We start from the raw sequence: 26,484 nt of genomic DNA, 5'->3' as shown, positions 1-26,484 counted from the left end.
TTTAGGCCTCGGTCACCGTACCAAACATCTAAAACAACATCTAAGATCCAAACTCAATGTGTCATTTGAGAGTTTGGAGGTCAACCTAAATGTGCATTTAGGAGACTCAATCTGAACTCCTGTTAATGCAGAGGAATCTGCCACCTAGTGGTTAAAGAGTTCCTGTAAACTTAACAATTCAAGCCCTGGTTCAGCTACAATTCAGCTGGTGTTGAGCCCGCTTTGTGACAAATACATTTGCAGACAATTGAAAGATTGCATACAGTTCAGTTAAATGCCTTTAATTTAAAAAAGAAAATCATAAAAAAATACATTTTATCTGAATACAAAAATACATTTGACGACAAGTTTGCCATATTTATGTAAATTAGTAAATATCAATATCAGTCCAGGCTACAGGGTAAAATAAAGCTGTAGGTTATGTTTATTTAAAATGCAGGGGGGAAAAAAGATTCTACAAACTTGGAGCCAAAATAATTTGACAACTGCAGAAAGATTAACGCACCAGCTTAGAAATCTACATGAAATCTTTAAAGAAACAAACATTTTCAGAGCTGCAAATCTACAAGGTTTTCTTAAAGTGTAACAGGATTTCCTGTCTGCCGCCAAAGACTGGAATTAGTCTTGAACTGTAGTAAGAGTCGTGTAGGTGAGAAAGCTCAGCTAAAGTATCACAGTAAACCTCACATTGAAGTCGTTATGCTACCCCTCATTTGATTTGAACCACTTTAATTCACAAGTCCCAAGGCAAAAATCAGTTTATCCATTTTAGGTCAGAAACCAAATGAAAATACATTCTAATGCAATATCTGCTCATTGTGCAGTGGCTATAAAGTAAAGGGAGCAGAACTGGAGCAGCCAGTGTCACAGGTGTCGGTGCAGGTACATGACCGCTCCTGAATCCTCCAACCTTTTCAAGGCTCGGCCTTCACGACTGACATCATGTGGAGAGTTCTGCAAGAACAGATTTAAAAAAAAACAACAACAATCTTTTGTTCAAATCAGAGATCACATTTTTAACTGTTTTAGTCAACTCCACTCACCTTCATAGATTTCATAGTATGGTATCCATAGTAATGGATGGGTTGCCGCTTGTCACTCTTTGGGGGATAACCAAAACCAGCAATGTGGACCATGTCACAGTAATTGAGAGCCACAAACACAGCAAGAAGCCCTGTGGTGGGATGAAAATGGTTCTGCGAGAAACAGCAGAGGACAGCAGGTTAAAGTGTTTGATTTAAAGACTGTAAATTCACATGTTTAGGTGCTCATATATAATACCAAATATTCAACCAAAGTGCTTAGGTTAGATTTGATTGGAGGGAAAAAAGGAGTAAAATTGTCCAACAACCAAACTGTTTACTGTACATACTTCAAATGTCCACTAGATGGAAGTGAAAGTAAAAGGCTTAAAGTCCTACTCCAGTCATCTTCTGATTTAATTCCATTGTTTTCAATGGTCTTTTAATTATTTAATTTGGATCACTTTGTCTGCAAGTGGATGCATCAGAATGGAGGAACGCTGGCTGTAGCACCTACATCACAGCTACAAGCTTTTTCCATCACCATTTTTTCATCTGCTCCTGATTTGCAACGATTTCAAGCTTAATATTCTTTACACATGTCCTCCATTAGAAAAATGCTGCAAGAACAGGTTTAAAACACCCCAAAGTCCGGATTTTTTCTTATGCGGGTCTTTCAAATGTAATATTAAAGAAAATAAAAATCTGGATCACATTTCAGACAAAAGATGATTCGTTCAATTGCAATATTTATTTTTATATTTTTAATGTTAAGGTATTTGCAATGTATTTATAAAAAAAATAATCCAACTCTGTAAGCAAGAACTACAAAACCAAAAAAAAACAAATCTAAATTGATGATACCGTCAACATGTAACCTCTGAATGCTCAAACAATCCTGTGCAAATATTCCAATTAGGATGTCTTCTGACAAGGAAACAATTGATTTATTCTTAGCAGCAACCAGAGAAGTGGAAACATTGGTGTCCTGACCAAGTGAAAGATCACTGTGTAACATTCATTAGTATAGTGCATTTGGAATGTGGAAAAGTGACATGCAGTCAAACAGACTTTGAGAGAAATGCTGAAATCTGAAGCGCAGACTTGATTACTGGCTGCTTAATTCCAGCTGACCGCCGTCCTTCAGCTGCTTCTGCTAGTCAGGACTACAGCAGGTTTTAGTTATGTCCAAAATCCTTCACTACTCCCTAACTAAGAGCTATGTAGTGTGGGACTATCTTGTACCCTTGATTATAAGAGGAATTTGGACACCAAACCAACTTTTTTTTGTTTTTTTTAATGCTATTCGCTATTAAAAGCTACACCATCACTTTTGCCGGATAATTTTTACTCGATTTAATATTCCCAATAGAAAGTATTTGTCATAGAAACCAGATCAAAACATGACAATTAAGTGGTTTTCTTTTTTTCAGCTGTGGTATGTGTAAAAAAAAAAAAAAACATGCTAAAAAATTACTGGAAAAAAATTAAGAATTTGAGAACAAATAAATTCCTTTAAAAAATAATAAAATGATACTGGAAACTTGGTCTTTGGTCCACCCATTCCTGGGACATGTGACACTTCCCTTGCAAGGTCCTGGAGTGGCTATTCAGGCTCCAGATCTCAACCCCATGAATCTTTGGAGGAGTTGAAAGTAGAGCCCTGCGCGGGACTATTTTTCTCATCTCGCTCCCGCCCGCACCCGCCGAATTTCTGACCAATCCCGCCCGCTCCCGCAATATGCATGTCCACTCCCGCCCGCTCCCGCAATATGCATGTCCACTCCCGCCCGCAACCGCAAAACTCAGTGAATTAATTCCCGCACAGTAATAGAGATGCATTGATTTTGTATCGTCTCCCGTCCCACAGGAAAAAAACACGTATTTGTATTGATATTAAAGAGATTCATGTCCCTCCCCCAGACTCATCTTTTCATGCATTCCTCTTTTGTGTAATGTGCAACATCATCATTAAATATATTTTCACAAATCCTGTTCGGTAAAAAAGTGTGCGTATGTCTGCGCGCAGACAGACGGCCTGAAGCGCGCTGAACCAGCTGGTAAAGATGCAGGTCAAAGTCATTTGAATTTATGGGGGAAGAAAAACATTAATGGTTCAACAGAGCTGAAAATCTATGAATTAATTTTTTCCTGACGGAAAAATACTTTTTTTTTTTTAGCTTCAGCCTTTTCCCGTTTTTGCGCCTCAGTGGGGCATCGGCACGCAGATCTGAACACCATGCGTGTCTCACGATGAACCTCGTTTGAGGTTCTTTTCTGCTTCATCAATTGACATCATGTCCCTGTCAGGAAACCTCCGCTTCTTCCTTATCCCGCGCAGTGTTGCCAGATAGATTGACAGCTCTTTCATCCTTCTGCTGCGCTAGAGCGTTCCGACTAACGTGTTAACCAGCTATGACCGTATTTTGCGCTCTGTGCAAAATATACACTGGGAGCGCGGGGAAAATAACTCTAAGCTGCAGAGGATGTGAACAGGTGAACAGGTAGAGAGGAAAAGCAGGTAGAGAGGCGGGGGAGGGGCTTTGGCTTTAAACTCTGTCAGAGAGATTGAAACACGGGCGTCATATTGAAACGCAGCTTTCACTGGAGGACTTGAAGCAGAGACTTTCTCTGGGATGATTTTATGAACTCAAACATGGAAACATGATTACCAAATAGAACTATTCAAAATAATAAACCTGATCTCTCCACATTCTCTGTGTCTACCATGCATTGATAAACACATCGCTCCATGCAGCGATCAGACCAGAACTTTAGCTGATAGCTCCGCCCATACGCGACCGCGGTATCAGGCTTTAAAGAACACAATTTCTAAGAGGCGGGGCGGGGCGTTGCACACCCCCAACAACAGGTTAGATGACACAGGCCATTGGGCGTCTATACCTGGTGCCTTCACAGAGCTTCAGTACATAAGACTCCAACAGCCGCACAGCCTAACGTAGTCCGCTAATATATATTCATGAGATATTCATGGCAAAACTGATCCCGGAGTTTATTTTTTGCCGCCCGCTCCCGCCCGCAGTACAATTCAAACCACCCAATCCCGCGAGATTTGCGTTGGGTCCCGCGGGACCCACCGGGACCCAATCCCAATGCAGCCCTCTGGTTGAAAGCCCAGCAACAGCCCCAAAACATCACTGCTCTAGAGGAGAACTGGATGGAGGAATGGGCCAACAATACCAGCAATAGTTTGTAAAACCTTGTGAAGACTTACAGAAAATGTCTGACTGTTATATACCCTTTGTTGGCAATGACAGCAAAGTATTGAGTTGAATTTTTGTTTATTGACCAAATACTCATTTTCCACCATAGTTTACAAATTAATTCTTTAAAAATCAGACAGTGCTGATTTTCTAGATATCCTTTTCTCATTTTATCTCAGCTGAGGTAAACCTAAGGTGAAAAATCACAAGCCTCTCATCTTTTTAAGCAGCAGAATTTAAACAATTGACTACCGTAATTTCTGGATTATAAATCCCTACTTTTGTCACCCGCTTTCAATACTGCGGCTTATTCAATGATGCAATTTTTTTCTTTTTTATAATGCATTTTTTCTAACGGCCACTAGGGGTGCTCCAGCAGAAAGGGTAAGCGTGAGACGGGGAATACGGTATGTGTGCCGAGGAAGACGCAAGTTTAATCTAAATTCCTGCTTTCCTGCTGGCCCCCTACGTTGAACGTTCAAAGGGTTGACAGATTTGGTGTAGCCAATGATAGCTGCTTCAAAGAAAAAAAAGAAATCACTGCCTAATCACTGCTTACTGATGTCTGGTTCCAACACTGAATTGCAAAACATTGGCACTGGAATTGACTTCCTTTTGGTGGAGCAGGAAGTAAACTACTGTAAAGTACTGTTGTCTGCTATACAACCCCCCCCCCCCCCCCCCCCCAACTCTCACCCAATCCAAAACAATAAAAAATAAAGATTAAAAAAAAGGTTAGAAGAAGGCCCGATAAAAACTAACCTTCCCTGGGGTCTTATGCAGCAAGTATGAACAGGTTTGCCAGAGAATGAGGTTGGCTATTTCTGCTTTAACCTCACCTCCACTAAACTTGAGGACTGCTAGAGGAAAAATAAATGTAATCAAGTTATTTGCTCTTCAGATATGCAACTGTGGGAGCTGTCATTTGAAGTATGTACACAACACTTCGGACATAATTGGTTTTTCAAGGAGAGCCAATGCATTTGCTTCTTGGCCTTGATAGGATGAGTTCCTGATCTGGTGCCAGAGTTCCAGAACTCCAAAACAGTCTAATCTACAATCCGTTCTTCTTTTCAACATAGAAGGCTTTTTGAACCAACATGAAATAAAATAGCAAGTAATCTGAATGCCCAAACCATGAGTGGAAAAACAAAAAGTGTATAAGAAAATTCACTGCAACCAAGTTTAAAAAGAGCTTAAAATGGTAGAATTTTGGTTAAGGACATCAGGGTATAAAAATATAAACTCATTTTCAAAGTATCAGCCTTGTGACCAAACACAAAGAATCCCTTACCTGACCCTTTTTTGGTGCCAGAGGAAACTGGAGCAGTTTGTTTGCAGTCTGCTGCATGAAGTATGGGTCCAACACTCTCACTTTACTACTTTGACCCAGCCAGATTAGAGGAGGGGGCTTCCAAAAGCCTTTCCTGACCTTGAAAGACAGCACAGAGATAAAGAGAATGAATGTTTTCTCACGTCAGGAGAACAAAACGATTTCTAAAATTATGTAGGTCAAGGTGTCGAACTCATTTTCACTGATGGCCACGTCAGCAGAGTGGCTGTCCTAAAAGGGCCAGATATAACTTATAAATGTAACTACTCCTTAATGTTAAATAACTCATAACTTTTTAAAGTGACAATTCCAGTTGCATAGAAAACATGTGTTTGCGTGTTACTCTAACATAAATCTTTTTAAATTGTGTCTGCTTATTAAAATCCACATTACTCCATTAATGAAAGATCAAACTGTCCAAGTGAATAAAGACAAATAAAACTGAGCTAGAAAGAACATGTATTAGTGTAACATTTTACAAAAAAAAGGCTGCACACAACCTTGCATCCAACTGATGGTTTGATGACAGTTTCTCTGCATACACATATAAGACCTGCAAACACTGAATAATTACAACAGCTACACAGATCTGTAATAAACTAAAAAAAAAAAAAAAAAATCTTTTAAGAAATTAAAAACTTTTATGCTCTTGTGGGCCACAAAGTGACATGGTGGGCCACATTTGGACCCCAGGCCTCGAGTTTGACACATGTGGTGTAGGTGATTGGACGAATACATTAGCTGTGTTTACATGGACAAAAGCAATCAGAAAGAATGCCTGATCGGAAGAAAAATTCGTCACGTAAAAACGCCGTTCGGAATACTCTGCCCCGATCAGACTCGTTCGGATCAAAATTGATTTCCGATCCAGTGGCTGGGTTATGCTGATTGTTTATCTGATCATGTTGCTGGTAAACAGTTAATTCTGATCATGTGTCACTACTGCTCTGGTTTACGTCATGCATTGAAGGTGCAGTGCTCCAGAGAAAGCTTTGGAGCTCATACAGGACCAACTGGCTGCTCCACCCGAGTGAACCGTGTCTGAGCACAGCAGCCGGACTTATAGCTTTGTGTTTGCGGACAGGGAGGAGGGGCTTTGTTACGTGTGGGGGAGGTTTCCGACCCGCCGCTCTGGGTTGGCGGCTGCCGGACTCAGGAGAACCGTGTGTGAGCTTCCGCTTAGTCTTTAGAAACTGTTCAAACAATCATGTGGATTTGTGTTTCCAGTCGTGTCCCGACAAAATAAAGACTGATGTTATTCCCACACATTTACCTGCAGCCAAGATGCAGATTGCAGCATTTCCCGTAGGGATTTTGTGTTCATCAAACAAGGCTAATGTTGTTAGCGTGTGTTATCCCACTCCAAACCCCCGTCTTCTTCCAGCTCCGTTCTTCCACAAATAAAAGCACTGACCACACGGATTAAAAATAAAATGAGCGAACAGGCGCTTCATAATATAAAATTAATAAAAGCACGTTTAGAAGATCATCTCGTATATTACGGAGCTGCTGCATGAATGTATATGGCAGCTCACTTTGTGAACAGTGGAACTCATTTCCTCTTCTGGTATTTTCAACACTACTGTGCATGCCCAAATGATTTATTCCGACTGAAAGTGTGACCATGTGAACGTTAGTTCTAATCTGACCATTGATCCGATCAAGATATTTTGCCCATGTAACCGCGGCTAGTGATTCCATCTGCCAGAAGCTGCAACACAGGCTCTGATCTTTACACCCCCGGGAACACTAAATGAGCAAATTAGCAGGTGATAACCTAGCAACCATTAACCAGAATGAGAAGACGCAATGGAAGCTGCATTCAAGTGAGGTTTCTGGAAAAAACTAAACTGTGTGGTAAAGAGGGAAATGAAGAAACTGAACCGTGTGGTAATGAATTCCTTCGTAATAGTATCCTGTACCCTTTTCTCATCATAGAGGATCTCTTTAAGCCAGCGAAGATCATCTGGTTTAAAAGGCACCAAGACCATCAGTGTGTCCTCCTCATTGTGCAACCTGGGGTTGGAGGAGGCCGACTCGGGATAAAATATCCTCAAAGTGGTCTTGTTTCCCACATCCTCCTCATAGCCCCTAACTGGAGCATCATTTAACCTGGAAGCAAGAGAATACCACAAAATAAGGGTACATCACAAAATTAGAATATCTTTCTCCAGCTATAACATTTCCAGAGTTAAGGCACTTTGTACCCATCATGCCGCTTGCAATAATACATTATTCATATTCACACGTTTATAAAGTAAAACAGTAAATGGCGAATACTTAGTTGGCGCACTTCCACCTTAAAAGCCAAAGCACTTAAGAAGTTCGGCTTTGACCGCTGGATGGTGAGACTAAAGGGTGGTAATCTTTATAGGTTGAGTATAGAATTTTTTCAATTTTACAACCATTGCTAGATTCCAAAGAATGCCGTCTTGGAACAGATTAGACTACTGTAATGGTCTAATTGTTTTACAAGGCAGCCTGCAGTAAGCTGCCGCTCAGCTCCTGAACAAAACCAGGACGCAAGACCTCATCAGTACTCTCCTCAGATCTTTGCTCGGCCTCTCAGAGAATAAACTTTGCTAGTTAGTCTGCAAAAGGAAAGATCCCCTGCAGTTGCCCACAGTCTAGCAGCGTTTCATTTTATGGCAGCTAAAGTCTGGAACAGTCATGATTTTAGACAAGCTTTCATACAATTTTATACCATGGTCCGGGTAAATACTCCATCCTGATTGGCTGCTAGGTGAGCATTAAAAAGTGATATGCCAGAGTGATTATGCACGTCTAAAAAAAGAAGTTCCGGTGACATAGCTTAAATTTTCTACATCACTGCACTGGCTTCTTCAAAATGAAATTTTGCTTCATCCATAAAAATAAAAAAATAAAAACAAGCAGTGAGGTGAAAATTCTCTCCGAACTGATGCTTTATTCAATATCGCAACGATTAGCATATATAAATATATTACAATTACATTTTTGAGTATTTATTCAAATAGCTCACATTAAAATGAAGTTTGAAAACAGTTGCAGTTGTAGTGGAGAATCTACGAATCAGTGGGCCACAAGCTCTGCTCCATTCTGATCATCCACTTGCAGATAAATGGACCGATGGACGTCTTTGTTTCTCACCTGAGCTGGAATCTGGATCAAAGCTGTACGGCTGGATCCAATATCGCTCACCAGTTTTGATGCACCGCTAATGTTAGGTTGGGGCTGTAAGCTAGCAGGAAAGCATGTGAAGAGACGGGTAACAGGTAAAGCGGTGGGCTTGCTCTGCACCAAAAGTCCCAACCACAACTACTGCTGCTCTGCGGAAACCGTGTTGTAGAACACGCCGCGTTTTTTTGATTTTCCTAGAAATGGCATAGTTAAGACCCCAAAATTCTACCCTGAGCCAAAAATGTGTTTAAAATCCTGTCAAATTTCTGGACAGTTTCTGCAGTGCGGCAAGAGTTCATTAGAAATTCACCCGGGTTGTGGGCGAGCCCACTGGCAAAGAACCACCCCGCCACCTTTCCCCTCAGAGCAGAGAGCCTGTGGCATGCCCAGTGAAATTGCTGTCACAATTTGTCAAACGGCCTTTTTACATCTGCAGCTAAATTACAACGATTTGAATAAATGAATGCTCAAAATACAATTTTGAGCATAATTTTATTTGGACATGTCCGCCATCAGAAATCTTTCACTAAAAACTATTTTTATTTCATCAAAAGCCTCTTTGGCGTTTCAGTTAACACCTGCCATGTTTACAAAAGATCCTCGTTTTACTTCACGCGTTTCTTGGGTCAATAATCCCAATCACATGCCAGCATAGCCCTCGTCAAATAGGAAGTTCTGTAACAGATTTAGAGGCCTGGTCAAACACTGCTGAAATCCTGGTTTGTACGCAATGAACTCTGAATGTCAATATATTTAATCTGCTCGGCCAGGAAACCATAAGCTTCTAAAAGGGGGGCAGGGGGTGTGGTGTATTCGGCCTTTTAGATAGAGATAAAAGCTCAGCGTGTGCGTTTGTTCAACAGCTGCAAAGCCACATTCACCAAGGGCCTTCATCCTTAAACAAAATGAGTTCTTGCACAACAACATGAGTCTTGCAAGAAACTTGACACTAAACTGTAGGACAAAGGGCATGTCCATAAGGCTTATGTCAGGTCATTCAAATGCAAGCCACAGTTCCATCCTACAATTTATACACTAAACTAGTTTGCACAGTAAACCCAGCCTGAAGTGTGACTGGAGTTCCAAAAAGTCTAGAAAAAAAAAGTCAGGTGGAAAAAAAGAAATCTCTTGAGCTACTACGTTCAGTGTCGGCGACGCAGTGCAAGGTAAAGTCTATGTCATTGTTCGTTTCATGCTTTCAAAACGATTGCGTTCATGACTTGCTATGCAAGTTTTCATGCTCCACGTACAAAATGTGCATCAATTGAGAGCGTGTTGCAAGTAAAACTAGGTTGAACTTTGACCAATCAGGGACTCTGATTTGGTAGTGACATATGGATGGTATTCCTTTTCATTCCCAAAGGTGCCAACAGGTCTGAAAATTGATCATGGAGGAAAAAAATAAAAATAAAAAGTATAATTGCGGTTTGTGCCCGGCCAGAATTTTATCTGTCATATATCGGAATGGAGCTGAGAAAGAAAACGCCTGGAGCAAGAGATTTGCATTGCTTCAACATTTCACACCAAGTCTCTTCTAACCATCGCTGGCAGACTTGAGCTAGTAAGGGGGAGAAAAAGAAATCCCTCCTTGCTTCCAGTGTGAACACTGCTAAAAGCCCATCCTTGAATGCCCGTCACATGCCTGGTTTGAACGTAGCATCAAAGGAAATGATGGAATTAATTTTAGTGATGAAATTCTATAGCTCTAGAATGCACTGCTCTTTCCCCAAAGCTTCATGGTCTGACGCGCCTTTATTCCTCTAATTTCTACATGTTTCCCTCGCACTTAACTAGACATACAGTACAGATCAAAGGTTTGGACACACCTCATTCAAAGAGTTTTCTTTATTTTCATGACTATGAAAATTGTAGATTCACACTAAAGGCATCAAAACTGTGAATGAACACATGTGGAATTATATACATAACAAAAATGTGTGAAACAACTGAAAATATGTCATCTTGTAGGTTCTTCAAAGTAGCCACCTTTTGCTTTGATTACTGCTTTGTACACTCTTTACAATCTCTTGATGAGCTTCAGTGTGTATTTACAATTTTCATACTCATGAAAATAAAGAAAACTCTTTGAATGAGAAGATGGGTCCAAACCTTTGATCTGTACTGTAGACCTCTCTTTAGATGGAACTTCAACTGTTTAAGGAAAAAAAAAAAGGTTTTTCTGACCCATTTTAATAAAAACTGTGTTTTTTATATATTCTTTAAGTACTTTCTTATGGAGGAACTATATAAAGAAAATTCTGATTAAAAACACTCGTCTGAGTATTTCTTTATTCAAATCTTTGAATCTGGAGCAGAACAGATTTTATGACAGATGCCCTTCCTGACACAGCCCTGTATTTTATCAAGGCTGGGGATTATATCATTTAGATTGTCATGTAACATAAAAAAACAACAACAAAACACCATGATGATTACAAGACTAACGTGATAAACCTAGAGATAAGGCCACGTGTCAGAAAAAGGTGGAAGGATCAAGATTGAAGATAAAAGAACACAAAAACAGGTTTTGTTGTTTTAAGGTTTAATGACCTTCTCAGTCATAAATGCTTACCTTATGACTACGTCATAGTTGTTTATGATCCTTCCCAGGGAGGTGTTTTTGATGGCAAAGCCATTTCCCACCACTACACACGTTCTGCATTCAAGGCTGTGAAAAGAATGAAACGGTACTTTTGCATTTCCAGATTGCATTATATCAATGTTTAAAGGTTTCCAGCTACAAGAGCTTACAATAGCTTCCTCCTGATTGCTTTGTATGAAAAAAAACATGCATTTAAATGGCCTTTTTGAAAAAGTCATTTTATTACCCTAACAAAGATTATACAGCAGGCACAGCTCCCAAGTGCTGTAACTATAAAATGGTTAACTTACCTTTCAATGTGAGCGGGCATGTCATAACTTTTAGTTGCAGAAAGAACTTTGAGTAACAACAGCTCTGAAAACATTAGCGATAAAACAGGGTCAAAATGTAAAGTCCTCTCATTCCACATGGGCAGCTGCATTATTCTAAAGATCAGTTTCTGTTAAAATGAGATGATAGAAAACATACCACTTCCTTTGATGCCGTATGGTAAAGGTTGCTGGGACACATATTTCCTCCAGAAAAAATCCTCCAGTTTTAGAAAAAGCTTAGTCGTTTTGTTTATTCTGCATGAGAAAAGATCAAGATCTCATCAAACTATGAAGCGCAACGCTTTTGTTTTCTCCTTTTTAAGCAGATCAATAAAGTTCTACGTCGCACAGGTAAAAACTACCCTGAGAGGAGCCAACTAAAAAAGGGAAATACTTTTCATTTCTCAGTTTCTCGTTTGCAGACTGCCAACCATCTTATCACAGCAGAACAGTAGGTTCCAGATACGTGTTTAGCAACAACTCTTTGCACTAAACCGACAGGCAAATGACTAATAGACAAAACAGAAGCAGATAGATCTGACAGAGTACACATCCTGTTTGATCAGTCCGTCAAGGTCTTAGGAGTTTTACTACTTTCCTTTCAAACATGTAAAAAACAAACAAAAAAAAGTCTAAAAGAATGAAATCTGCACGCAGTGCTGCCTCTGATCACAACAAGTAAATGGAAACGGCAATAACAACAAGATGTTAGATTCCAGAAAAGGCCTACTCTGGAAAAAAAAACAAAGCTAACATTTTTGAAGTCCATCAAACATTTACAAATGAGAGCGACAGTTTCCGATGCTCGTAACCCCCACCGCATTAAGTCAGTCAAGCTTCAACCCTGTGAACCAGGTTTGAGCTCCCGACTAAAACCAGGACGTACGACCACAACAGTACTCTCCTCAGATCTTTGCACAAGCACGGCGCCAGAAATCTGGAATGAGAAATGCTAATGAAATCCCCTTTAAAGGCTTTCACAGTCAACACCAGCAACCAGAGAAAACATTTTGTTAAGAGGGTCTATAAATCCTCATTTTCACGAGGTGGAACTACCAGGTCCACAAATAAAAGGACAACCGTCCTTGGACAGAATTAAAGCAAACCTTGTTGGGATTTGTATGTCTTTATGAGAACAAAGTGCACAAAGTTGATATTAAACTAACATTTTGTATCGTAAAGCCAAATTCCATCAAAGCTTTTTAAATACAGAGAGCAGAATTTTAGCATCAAACAAACGAACCACCAAAGCCTTAAACAGCCCCTCTAAAGAAAAGGATGTTTTTAGACATGTGGCATTTTTGGATGGAGGACAAAGAAAATTAAGCTTAAAATTGAATTTCTGAATATTGCATTCCAACTGTAAATCAGGGACAGACACGGAAAAAAAATAGCTTATTTGTAAAGAAGACAATACATTCTGATGCAGACAAAGACATGTACGTCTGAGCTGGTATCTGACTCAAAACTTTATGGTTGCACTGCTCCAAGACTGCTCGCCATTTTGTTGCACAGTAACGTTTAACAGTAATGTTAGGTTGGGGTTGTAAGCTAGCAGGAGACTGTGTATAGAGAGCTTTCAGCTTTGGGTGATGGGAAAGGGGGCTTGCTTTGCCCCAGTAGTCCCTCCCACTACTCAGACAAATTTCTGATGAACTCTAGAAAATGACAGGCTTTTAGATTTTGACATCATCATCATCAGATGAAATCTGCCACTGTTGAGATAAAGGTGAATTTTTTTTTTTTACATACTTGATTATATTTATTGTAATATTAATTTATGATTGGTACAAAGAAACTAACATAAGTGACATGTTTTTAAATGTAATAAAATAAAATATATATTGATGTTACTTACTTTAAGTTGAGGCTCTCCCACTTGCCATTGCATTCCATTTTAGTAGTGTTCCAAGACTGGCTAACAATACCATAGCTGAAAGACATTGCCAAAAAAAGTTACCAAAATGTATGTAGTAATGTAATCCTCTGAATAAAGTAATGTGTGTGCCAATTACCGTCCAAGCACGCCATAAGAGGAGTTGTACGCAGCAAGGATGATGATCAGTAAAGGAATTGGCAGAAGCCTAAGGCACCATACTGAAGAGGAAACAAGTAGATTTGGTTTGATCTTTTAGTCCAGAAATACATTGTGCATTTACTTCAAATCCTAAAGCCATTTTCTGTGCACAATAGTGAGAAGTTCTCTTTAAAAAAGGATGAATTAGCATCCCTCAACTTCCTCCCCTTCTACCCCCCCCCCCCCCCCCACTTACATCCCCCCTCATGTCAAAAGTGTGTGTGTACATATATAAAAAACATAAAATGTAATAAATAAACAAAAAGGGGTTTAAAGTAAAATACACCCTGGTTATCTAAAGTTATATAACCCTTTATTGTGATAGTAAAACCTGTCCATCACAAAAGGCCATCAGCTCTCATCTGTTTACTCAGTTGTTGGACACAACAAGGTAGAAAGAGAAAATTAAAACAAAGGATTGAATTATGTCTCCTCATTGGGGGCATTTCTTGATTCATTCATGCAAACAGCCCTCTACCTGCCATATGGCTCCCATTTTTGCTTATTTGCACGGCTGTTAAAATGCCAAGAAAAGGTTAAGTAAAGAGTTGGGAGGGAGAGAAAAAAAAGGGAGGTTAAGTTGCTTAGGTTTGACCCATACAAAGAAAAAAGAATTTTTTTTTTTTAAATGGACTAAACTTTGTTTTTTAAGCTGCCAGAGACACACGAGGCAAAGAAAAATACTCCCTAAATGTATTAAAGGAATGATTCTGCCCTTCATTTGTCCTCCTCCTGGTGTAGCTTTTGAAATGGCGTTGACTAAACTGAAAGTAAAAGGTGTCAAACAGTATTTAGAAAATTTTCAGCACAACCAAATTTTTTTAATGACATTTTACATTATATTGTAGAAGGAAAACAATATTTCTTTTAATTCCTCATCTCATTCGAGTAGAAAAGGAAATCTTTCTATCTTATACTAAGGGGAGATAAAAAAAATTTACACTTTCATTGCAATTTTGTTTAGATATTCTAAAATAGGGAAGTTCCTTTTATCCATAATTTAAATTGGTAATTAATTCTCAATTTGATAATGCAAACTGCAGCCAAATTGCATGACGATTGGAAATTAAATGGTCAATTGAGAACTAAAATTTAATTTGAATTGTGTACTGAACAAAAAAGGTTCAAACTAAAAAGAAAAAACTGTCTTAAGTAGGTTTAAAATGAAATATAAAAATGTAAAAAATGCATTCAACTGTTTAGAGATACATAGTACAAATTCTTAAGATCTTTTCCCACAAAAAAAGCAGAGGTAGGGGGGAAAACAAACACCCAGGAAAAAGCAACCCAAAACGCGAAATTAAAAATATTAAACCTTACTTTTGTTTTTTTTTTAACATCTCCCAGTTTCCTCAGCCCTTTAAGATTTACAGCGATCAAATCCAGAGAAGCTGTTCTTACTCACAGGTGAGACATGAGCTCTGTGTGATCCTGAAACACTGCATTTGTCTCCAGTAGGTTAGACTACTGTAACGGCCTGCTCACCGGCCTCTCCAAACGAGCTGTAAAACAGCTTCAGTACATCCAGAATGCTGCTGCTCGAGTCCTGACCAGAACCAGGAAGTATGATCACATTAGTCCTGTGCTCAGGTCTCTGCACTGGCTCCCTGTACCTCAAAGAATAGACTTCAAAGCAGCTCTGCTTGTGTACAAGTCTCTCCATGGCCGCTCACCAAAGTACATCTCTGACATGTTAGTGCCATATGAACCATCTCGTACTCTGAGGACCTCAGGGACCGGCCTCCTGTTGATGCTCAGAGTCAGAACTAAACAAGGGGAATCAGCGTTTCAATATTCTGCAGCTAAAATCTGGAACAGCCTCCCTGAAGGCGTAAGACAGGCCTCTTCTGTGCTCATGTTCAAATCTAGACTTAAAACATTTCTGTTTAGCCGTGTATATGACTGAAAGGTCCTATCTGCACTTTTCTTTCCTTTCCTTCCTTTATTTTTAAATCAATTTTCAAATTTTTTCTTTTCTTTTAAAGTAAATTTTACGTTGATTATTTCTATGATGTATTGTGATTTTAATGCATTTTTCTGTTTTGTGAAGCACCTTGAATTACTTTGTGTACGAATTGTGCTATACAAATAAACTTGCCTTGCCTTGCATGAGGAACCAAAAGCCTAATAAAATCTTCTAGCTGAATCAAAACGTCACACACAGAAATTGAAGACGGAAAAAAAAAAAAAAAAAATCCCTCATGCAAACGCATACAGCTGACAAACTTTGAGACAGCGGAGGGGGGGGGAATTGAAGCTCATCATGTTCAATGACAAACAGCAAGTAACTGAACTGTGGGTTTAGATGCAACCCTTTAGGTCACCCTAAACATGCAAAAACTGCTCAGCCCTCCTCTTAAGTTTATCCTTCTTGAGGTGGCCCAAATTTGATTTATTTTTTTTTGCTTTTATCACAACATGCCTGTTTCTGCTTTAAGTAGAACTGTCCCATCACTTCAAACACAAGTGAACGCCTTCACGGCTGCATGTTACAAAATGACGAGCGTCAAAAGTTGACCTTTAAACACACTGCAAACCTGAGGATGTGTACAAAAGGAGGCAAGCCCCATATCAAATAAAGTCATTGTATCATCCCACCACTGAGACACAAAACATAAAAAGAAAGAAAAAAAACTTGTAACAATTCTAATTTTTTGGATGTTTTATATCTAACCTCTGTCTTTAAACTTCAACCACATGATCAAAGTTCTTAGTGTGAAAAGAAAAGATCTCACATAAGAAAGCCTGACAAGACCCAACTGCACGTGCACCATAAAATAAATGGAGGTTATATGTTTCACAAAGCAAAAGTGATGCAAAAACATCCTGCTCTTAAAGCTAGCAGCACATTTTCATCCTGAACAGGATATGAAACTGGGTGCTTTTTCCCTTGTTTAAAAACAAACTTTCATAAAAAATGAAATGGCAAAGGAATTCACAGAATAATCAAAGTGATTTCTTCTTTTTTCAAGATTGTAATGTCCTCTGTTATTTTTCATAAGGTATTATAGTAGCGTCACATGACAAACAAAAAGAAAGAAAAATTACTGAAAGGTAAATATTCAACCTATTCATAAAATTTTTGGCTCCAGTTAATGGCTAAATATAAATTTAAATACATTTGTGCATTTTCTTAATCTGGGTTACTGGAGAAAAAAATTTAGAACTTGCAGCTACATATTTTCTGGAAAAAAATATTTTTAATTGTAAATATAAAAAAAAAGAAAGAGGAAGTCTTGAAGGGACCAGTCTGGTTCAATTCATTTGGTAATAAAACAAAATTCAAAGCGAGTTTTTGCCTTGCACCATAGTTTGTGAATTCTAAACTTTAAAGAGTAAAAATATAATTATATATATATATATATATATATATATATATATATATATATATATATACACTTCTTGTTGTCTTTTATTGCAATGGGGTTTTCTTTATTTTTTTTTTCCAATTAGATAGAATAAAGTGCATTTCTCCCCTATAACAATGACTAATCTCCCTTTTCTCACGGGTTCTTTGCAGACTATTCTCATTTACTTGGCTTCCAAACTTCATCTAGAGTCAAAAGTCTGGTTTTAATGAACGATCTCACAACACAGAAACACAAAGGAGGCCAAAATATCCAAACGGTCACCCACCAAGGATAAAGGAATAAATACTTATTCTGGAAATCCATTTTTACCTTTTCCCTGCAACATTTCCAAAGAATGTTTCCTCAGTCATCAGATATAAAGGCCGATGGCTTTAGCCTGCAATAAAAAAAAAAAAAAAGAAAGAAATGAAAATAAATTAGTGACGTATAAAAGCCATATCTTCATCCGTGTTTGCTTTTTTTTCTACATTTATTTACATTTGCAACATCCTCCAGCTCTGCTCTGTATGACTTCCATGATTCTCTGCCTCTGACACACCTGACTGAAATCATTATTAGACTAGGACCTGAGTCAGGTGTGTGAGATAGAACAGGAAGACATGTTGACAGATAGAAGAATCCAACGTTAAGAACTGAGAACAATCTAATAGGAGAGTGGGCTGGGTGGCAACAAGACTACGTAAGCTGTAGTGATGTTAGGGGTGTACTGCTATACAGCTACCAGTAATTGTGTATCTGGGGGAGCTTTGTCACACATTGCAATGGTTAAAAAATTAGTCAGGAAACCACCGCAAAACAAGACTGGAAGCAATCAAAGCAAAAAATCCCATGGGACATTCACAGTAACTTCTTCCCTCCCCCTCCTTTGCAGTCATAAAGACATTGTTGATGTTAATTAGAATAATTTCCTGTTTTTATGGTTGATGTAACTGAACAAGTTCTTCACTGGAAGTTTAATTTTTTCCTGAGGAATGTCTCCCTAACTCCATAATGAGATGCAATGGTTTCTGGGCATTTCTAAAAACCTGTTTTATGCCCACAGTATGGAAATTTAAACTAATTTTGGTGCAATTTACCACTTCAGACAAATCCCAATGACCCTCTTCTTCTAAAGTCCCTATCAGCTCAGAGAGCTCAAAGTGACCCAGTAATGAAAAAATGTGTGTGTGTGTGTTCTGTTCAGGGCAGAAAAATCAGCTCAAAACACTTAATCCCTGAATTTAATCCAGTTGAAAGCAACCAATATGGCCTCCACCTCTGGCTTTTCAACAATTTTTCTGTGGGGGAAAAAAAAGAAAAGCTTTGAAAAGAAAACTAAGGTCCGAGTTAACCCTTTTTTATCTTAAAGCATTTACAAAAAAAAGACAGCTATGGAAAAAGGCACTTATAGTGGTTCCGTTCTATGTAGCACTTCACCTTTCGCAGCTCTGCAGATTTTTTTCTTAAGCAATTTTCCGTGTTTTCTTTTTTTTTAACAGTACAGTTCTTCATCTTGATTGGTTGTGGACCAATTTGACTCAGCTCCGTGTCCGATCTCCTATACACAATGTGTTGTGTTTGCCAAATCGACATCAATCTTAGATCGTGAGCAGATCTTTGTTTTCATTCAGTAATGCTAGACTCGTTCTTCAATAGATGTTGGAACTCTGAGAGTTTAAACAAAAGAGATTAAAGTGTGAAAACCTTAATTTCTGTCTGAAAAAAGTGGATAAAGTGTTGGGGTTTTACATCCCTAAAGCATCTACAATAATTCAAACAAATAAAGATGACTACTTTGCTGATTTTTCCTATTGTTATTTCTAGAACACAACTTCCATGATGCACGGTGGCGCAGTGGTTAGCGCTCTTGAGGAAAGGGGGACCTGGAGCAGAACACCAATGGGGGACCTTCCTGTTTGGGGTTTGCATGTTCTCCCCGTGCATGTGTGGGTTTTCTCTTGCTTCCTCCCACCGTCCAAAAAACATGCTTCATAGTTTAACAGTGATGAAAGTCAGGCAAGGAAAAAATCCCTGAACTTTTCTTTGAGCGATATGGCGGGCACAGAGCGAAATTTTGGAAAAATACGTGGTCTTAGATGCATTGTGGTGCATTCTGGCAGCTAGTTATTCACTTCTTTATCAAGAAACTAAGACTAATTGGAGCATCATGATTTGTCATTCAAACCCCTAGTTTGACTCTCCATTAAGGACTTGCTGGTCCTAAAAAAGAATTTGGAAAATTGCTCAAAGTAACACAATCCTACAATCTACGCTTTTCCTTAAAGCTGCAAAACATACAATTGCTAAAATATAGTAACATCAAAGCCCCAAATGGCAAAAAGAACACCAGTAACTATGATATTCTATGAAAATACCTCAGTTATTTATACATTATTTCTGCTTTAGAAATGACTGATGTACAACATCCACTTGCACTGTTTTCTCAAACTATAATTACATCAAAATATGGGATCTGCTTTAAACTATAATTCTATAACATAATACATCAATTCTTTAACACCAATACTAAGTAATCTGGGAAATATCAAAACAAACATACAAACTAAACTAAACATTGTAAACATTATTTTTTAAGGGAGTGCGGGTCCAAACCATCAAATACTTATAATTAACGTCAACTATACTGAACTAAATCGTGGTAATTAGGAAATACAAATAAATTAGATAGAGAAATGTATTCAAAATAAAAACTGAAACTCAAAACTAAAATTGAAATTATTTCAAAATGTGGTTTTGAGATTATTTTACACAAAAAAGTATTTGACCTGCACTACCTTAAAAATATTTTTTTTTTTTCCAGCCAAGACCACTTCAATTTGTTTTTTATCGTCTTCTCACAACTGAGGTCGTGACCACGCTCAATAATGACGATGCCTGCCATTATTTTAACACAAATTTGATCGCAAACTCTTCAGATGTGTTTGTGAAAGTTTAGCGTGGGTCCGCCAGTTTTGGTCTCTAGGGAAGCGAGTCACACTGACCACGTGGTGCAGACAGAGCCAATCAGACCCGTCGACGCATCCGAAAGCAACTAAAACGTCCCGTCATTGGTCAATTAGGCCGGGAAGACGAGAGATGGCCACGACCATAGAGGAAGCGATCTGCGGAGAAATATAGAAAATAAAGCTAAAATTAGCTGATTTCAGACCATTTTTTAATCCGGAAAGCGATTTGTCCGTAGAGATCAGGTCTTTATTTCCCGGAAAGTACGTTCGGTTTGCTCAAAAACCCGGATTTCCGGGAATTCCCGGAAGACTTTCATCACTGTTTAAATGGTCACTACTGGCGCCCTGTCCAGGATGCCCCCTGCCCTCGCAGATGAGTGGTCGGGATAGGCTCCAGCAGCCCCATGAGCTGCCACCAGTGTGTGAATGTGTGTGTGAATGTGTGTGTGACTAGGTGAATGGGTCTGTTACTGTAAAGCGCCTAAGTATACGCCATTTATTCTAAGAGTAGAAACAAACTGGTCTCAGATTTTTGTGGAATCCACTCCTGCCTTCATCATACAGACACTTTTGGATCTCTGCTTCATTTCTGTGGTCCACGTTACTCCCGCTACTGCAGTTAAATTACTCTACAAGTGTTTTTACTGGCAGTTTTCACCCACACTTCCCAGCCAGGAAAAGTCTGCTCAGGTCTACAGACATAAATGGGAGAAAAATGTGTGATTGAGAGGTGGAGACGCAAACCTGTGCGATTAGGAAACAGACAGGACTCTTTCTGGATCTTTTAACCAGACGCAGTCACAACCAGGTAGCTAGGATGGGTTAGGAACTAGTGACTGTAAAAAGAGATCAAACACGTTGCCCCCTGGCAGAGTGGAGGGAACGCGTGTAGATTGGTCAGAAGAATTTGGAAAGTAGCTGGGATTATGGGTAGAACATTATGGGTAGGAAGGATTAAGATACTGTAGAGAGTGAGGAATAAAGTCAAACACACAAGCAGGTCAATCTAATGAGCGTGCATGTATTACTGGCAAAGAGTGAAGTGACTGTGAAAGAGTCCCAGATCTTTTGGTCTTCTATTAAGTGACGAAACCAATCAGAGACTTTTTCACAGACTTTTTTCAAAATAAAGTAGGTTCACTGCAGAACATGCATATCAGAGACTGTCTTTCATTACTGCACACACAGATTTACTTTATATTTATGTATCAGATTCAAAGGACATTCTGGGACCATGTGCGCTTAAATGTTTAAATGACTGTCGAGTTCGAGCTCTGATCCAAAGATCCAGATCAACCAACCAACAGCTTAATTAAAGGCAGTGTTTCTTTGTTTATTCAAATAAATTCACATTTGCTCCATTGTTTCAGACAAAAAACTCCTGTGAGTAAGTGATTCCTAAGGATCGTCTGGTTTTGTTGTTTTAGCTTAGTCTGTTTAGTAAAGGTGTTTTTGTTATTGTGGTACACACCCTGCTTTTTGTCTTAGTGAACGTCCTGAGTTTGATTTGTGTTCTTTTGGGTTGTTCTTGTGTCTTGTTACTTTGCTTCAACTAAGTGTTTTACAGCTAGCTGCTGTTATTAAAATCCCACTCCAATCATCTTTTAGTTATGATTATGTGCTTTTTAGCTCAAATAATAATAAACCTGTGTCGTTTTTCTGCAGCCCGGCAGCAGTTCTTTAGAAATTCACCTCCCCGTTGGCGTAGAGGCACTCCATACCCCCTCCCTATACCCCCTCCCTACATAGGGAGGGGGTATGGGTACTGAGAGTTTTCTGTTTACACTCTCTCCCTCTAACTTTACAGACCTTCACAACCCCAACCTCAAATTACTTTTGGAACAAAAATGTTGAGGAATGTTGGAGCTATCCAGCCATACAGTTCTGATGAGGAAAATAAAGACATTCATGGATCTATTTGTCTATAAGTGGAAGCATCAGAATGAAGCAGAGCAGGGAGCTTATGTATGGAGTCCCAAATTGTTCATAATTAAAAAAATATTTATATTACCTTATGCAATTACACAATCAACCAATAAATCTCTCATAAATTTATAAAAAGATCATGAAATTGATCATGTTAATCATGTTGAATATTATTATAATTCTGTCTTTTTTCAAAAACTCAGATTTCAAAATCAATATTTTCCAAAGTAGCTTTGTTTTTATTTCACGTTGCTGTTTTTCAGGATGACCTATTTATTAAGAGGTTTTTCAGCAGAATAAGTCTATCTGTCAATCAAACCACACATGGCGGAGACAGTTTTGTGATTGGCTACGCAAGCAGCAGCACCCTTACTACATTGATCAAAGTTGCTTCAGTGAACGTGAAGGAGCAATGCACACCCCTCAACACCTAAAACTGCAATGTGAAATAAAAGCAAAGCTACTTTGTAAAATATCGATTTTCAAATGCGAGCTTCTGAAAAAAGCCATAGAATTATAAAAAATAGTCAACATGATTAAAAATGAATATTCTAAAATGCTGTTTTGAAATAATGAACAGGTATTTTTTAAAGCAAAATGAATAATATGTATTAATATAATGGCTAATTTAAAATCTGTGCAGGATTTTCACAATTTCATGATCTTTTTATATATTCATCATGAGAGATTTATTGGTTGATTGTGTTATTGCATAAGGTCATATTTATTTATTTAATTATGAACAGTTTGGGACTCCATACTTCTGGCCTGCCTAACTTTGTAATAAATACACTCTTTTTAAAATAGAATTTTTCGACTGCTCCTGATTTACAACAAATTAAATAAGAAATGCTCTGAAATGCAATTTTAATTTTCTTAATAGATTTCCTCCATCATCAGAAAAATGCCACGAGAACGTGTTAAAAAAACACCAAAAAACAGATTTTTATCAGAGTGGGTCTTTAACTAACCTGCTTGGATTCAATTCCATTTCCTCCTAAAATCAGCCTGATCTTACTGTTAAAACCTGAGCCTGTTATTTTGTCAGCCCTCTTTTTTCATGCTAAATACTTCTGTTGCAACTGTGTTTTTTGTTTCCGTGCAACGTTCCTCTGTTGCTTTTCGGCATTCCGGTAGCCTGAGCAGCTCGATCTTTTTTTTTTTTTTTTTTTTCTCAAAAAATGGGGAAGGAAGTAGCTGGATAGGAAAATTGACCAATACTTGCTTTAGTCATAATGATCTGTGTTTTAACTAAGGCCTCTACATGATGTATACTATTAAAATAGTATTTGAGCTAACTACATATTTCATGACTGACTTTCCTTAAATATTTGTTTTATCATCGAGAGTAACAGTAAAAAAAAAAAGGACTTTTGTGCTACACTCCTATGCAAACATTTGTTTTAATGACAACACCTGTCCCCCTTCCCACTAACATAGATCCACAGATATAAGAGATCACCAATTATGTCGGGACCTAAGTTTACTTTGGCACACAGACAGAAATAAGGCCATCTTTGCTTAACTGTGCACAAAGAATAGATTTCTAATGAAATCTGCTTCAGGCAAATTAGAAATATTATTTATGGCATATATTGTTTTTTATTTGAAATGGTTTATTTCAAGCAATCAAATAGGAATAATACACAAAAACATTACAATCATCAGTTATACATTCATACAATAACTAATTAAACTTAGAATAATTAGACATAAAATTAAATATTGCTTGAAAGGGAGTGGAAGGAAGCGAACTTATATAATCCCACCCCTGTTCTACTGTAACTATTTTATTACATGATTTATCATTATTCGGTTCCTAGCTTTTATCAGACAGAATTAAAAATCTTGAAATATCAATAAAGCACATGACAAAGATGAATTACTTAAATTATTTAAAAAAAAAAAAACTTTTAGGATTCAACATGGCAATGAAGTATCCAAAATATATGCAGAATATGTTACTTCTAAAAGTCATTGATATGATTAAAAATAATACTATATCAGGAAAATAGACATAACACTGTTTCAGAAATTTTCATAGCAAAATTCGGTCAAGTATCAAAAGTTAATAATATGTGCAAAATTATGTTACATTAGGAAAAATTCATGAATCAGCTTATCAATTTTTTGGAGCAAGTGAAGTAATATCATTAAAAGTCAATCAATTTAACCATTTTTAATAATTGATTCATCATTTGTTTTATTATTTTTTTTGTATTTTAATTTTTTTTTTGATAAAGTAATGCTGTGAAGTAAAATAAAAAGGGTCCATATTTTGTCGAATGACCAAGGTTGGCATTTCTTCTTCTGCTGATTAACAGCCGATCTTCTGGGTTTAAACAGAGTTTATAGTTCTCTTCGATGTTATATCTACAGACATTAGATCAAGGTCCATATCCTTCTTCAGCTGATATCAGCGGCGCCGAGTTGAGGTCAACTTGTCTGCAGTTCAGAACTCTCTGCTCATGATGAGGTCACTTCAGACTTATGGAGAAAGTGTTGTATCCAGGCGTAATATTTCACGAAATTATTTGGCTCTTTGATTTATTACTGCAAGTTGTTTCAGACAACCGTGATCAAACACTTCTCAAAGTCCTTCATGGTGTTCACAACCTGAACCTTGGACCGGTCCGGTGGACCGAGCGGTTTGACGTAAATCCTGCAGCCTTTAACCCAAGTTTTCTCAATCTGCTAACGCTTCCTGAGAAGCCTGGCATGTTTTGAGATTTCAGCATTCCTTCTGGTCAGATGGTCGTTCAGATAAGCAGCCGATCCTTTCAGATTTTTACGCTGATTCATCAGAGATAGCTTGTGTTTTTGATTCACAAACCTGATGAGGATCGCTGGTTTATCCGTTTCCTGTCTCCTGGGGAGCAGGTGGCAGGTCTCGATGGTATTGAGATCCAGGGAAATCCCTTTAGACGTGAGAAATGATTCCACTTGGTGTTCCACAGACTTTCCACCGCTCTCCGTTTGAGAGGGACTGCTAGCGCTATTAGCATAAGCAATGCTAGCTCCAGCTGCATTTAGCTTTGCCCAAGGTTTGATCGGTAATCCAGTGAGAATGACATTAATTATCCTTACTTGTTGTTCTACATCGTCCAGTCTTTTCTCCATGTCGACCCGTTTTTTTCGTTGTTCGTTTTTAGTGCGGAGCCTCAGGAATTCTTCCATTAGCACTGAGAGCGGAGTTTGCTTAGCATTCACTTGTTCCATAAAGGGATACAATGTATCTTGGATATCATCAAGAGACTTTTTAAGGTCTTCGTAGTCCTGGTTTTTCCTAGGGGCCATGGTCAGCTCTGTTTTTTGGAGAAAATCAACTTTCTAAGTCAGTTAAAGATAGTTGTATAGCCCAGCGAGCCACACACGCGTCCTCGCTGTAACCCGGAACCCATCATGCCCATGGTGGCACCTCCTGCTAAAATTATTGACCATATACTCATCGTTTTGTGCATGTTTTTGTCTTTTTACAACCTGCGCTCTGCCTTGTGTCATGCCCATGATCACAAAGGCTACCACGCAGGCTTTCATTCATTACCAGCTTGTCCAACAAGCTGAAGAGGACCCCTCCCCACGTAAATGCTCCTACTTCAGAGGCATCGTTTGAATCTCTCACTGAAGGTGCAAAAGCAAGTGGTGAAATTATGTTTTGATGCCTCGTTCTTATGATTAAATAACCATGTTTCACGTTTGTACCTTCCATTTATCTGTGTTTACTTATGACGTGTTTGAAATGATAAAAAGGGAGGGATGTTAGGGTTATGTAATTATCATTTGCTTAAACGCTATTATCACCATGATATGTTCGTCTCAGTTCTATCTTTTAGTAAGAAAACAATGACCTGAAAAGTTCTGATTATACATGAATATGATGTTCCTGTACTGCTTGATTGAATGACCTACTTTTATGTTATCAACCCTGGCCAACAATAAAACCAGACAGGATGCACTGGGAAGGCAGAACTCCTCTGTGACAGTTCACGCTGTCACAGATTGATTCTCCTTCTGCAGAAGTCTAGCAAAAGTTCTTATCTCCTGCGTGGTTCTTCTCTTTATTAAGGAAAAAGTCAGAACCTTGACATCTATATAAAGATGGCATAAAGATCATTCATTCATTTTCTTCCGTTTTGTCCCTTTCGGGGTCACGTGGCTGCCGGAGCCTATCCCGGCCACTTAGGGCAAAGGCAGGGGACACCCTGGATATGTCGCCAGTCTGTCGCAGTCATATTACACTAGGGGTGTGACAATAACCTCATGTTTTTTTTTTTTGTTTTTTTTTTCTTTATTTTTATCATTTTATTTTGAAAGTTCTGCATTTGGTGCGTGATTGGAACTATAATAAACACATTCACCTTTGCTGATAATTTACTTTTTCTGCTAGTCCTGTGTTGAGACTTCAAGGGTTTCCGGGGAAAACCTTTTAGTACTGCTCTCCTTCATTCTCTGCGCAGCGCCTCTCACTCCCTCTTGCGCTGCGCGCACTCCCTCTAACACACACAAGTGCGCGG

General features: G+C 38.4%; 1 protein-coding gene across 3 annotated transcripts in view; it reads right to left on the bottom strand.

The window, feature by feature from the left end:
* Positions 1-265: 265 nt before the first annotated feature.
* st3gal4 (ST3 beta-galactoside alpha-2,3-sialyltransferase 4) overlaps positions 266-26,484 on the bottom strand; it is a 43,844-nt gene continuing 17,625 nt past the window's right edge. Inside the window, exons 1-11 of one of the 3 annotated variants that reach the window (XM_023961432.1) lie at positions 17,577-17,665; positions 17,409-17,475; positions 13,667-13,748; positions 13,510-13,584; positions 11,809-11,906; positions 11,631-11,694; positions 11,311-11,406; positions 7,502-7,691; positions 5,541-5,678; positions 1,044-1,196; positions 266-954 (exon numbers count right to left, since the gene is read on the bottom strand). In XM_023961432.1, the coding sequence (XP_023817200.1) occupies positions 865-954; positions 1,044-1,196; positions 5,541-5,678; positions 7,502-7,691; positions 11,311-11,406; positions 11,631-11,694; positions 11,809-11,906; positions 13,510-13,584; positions 13,667-13,748; positions 17,409-17,424 (1,002 nt within the window). In that variant the 5' untranslated portion in view covers positions 17,425-17,475; positions 17,577-17,665 and the 3' untranslated portion in view covers positions 266-864. Of the gene's footprint in view, positions 955-1,043; positions 1,197-5,540; positions 5,679-7,501; positions 7,692-11,310; positions 11,407-11,630; positions 11,695-11,808; positions 11,907-13,509; positions 13,585-13,666; positions 13,749-15,133; positions 15,275-17,408; positions 17,476-17,576; positions 17,666-26,484 lie in introns of those variants that run through there. The other 2 variants (XM_023961429.1, XM_023961430.1) reach the window with 2 other exon arrangements.

The sequence above is a fragment of the Oryzias latipes genome, chromosome 13, assembly GCF_002234675.1.
Source record: "Oryzias latipes chromosome 13, ASM223467v1".
NCBI classification, from domain to species: domain Eukaryota; kingdom Metazoa; phylum Chordata; class Actinopteri; order Beloniformes; family Adrianichthyidae; genus Oryzias; species Oryzias latipes.
The sequence above is the reverse complement of the archived record's forward strand: the minus strand, read 5'-3'. Positions and strand labels throughout refer to the sequence as shown.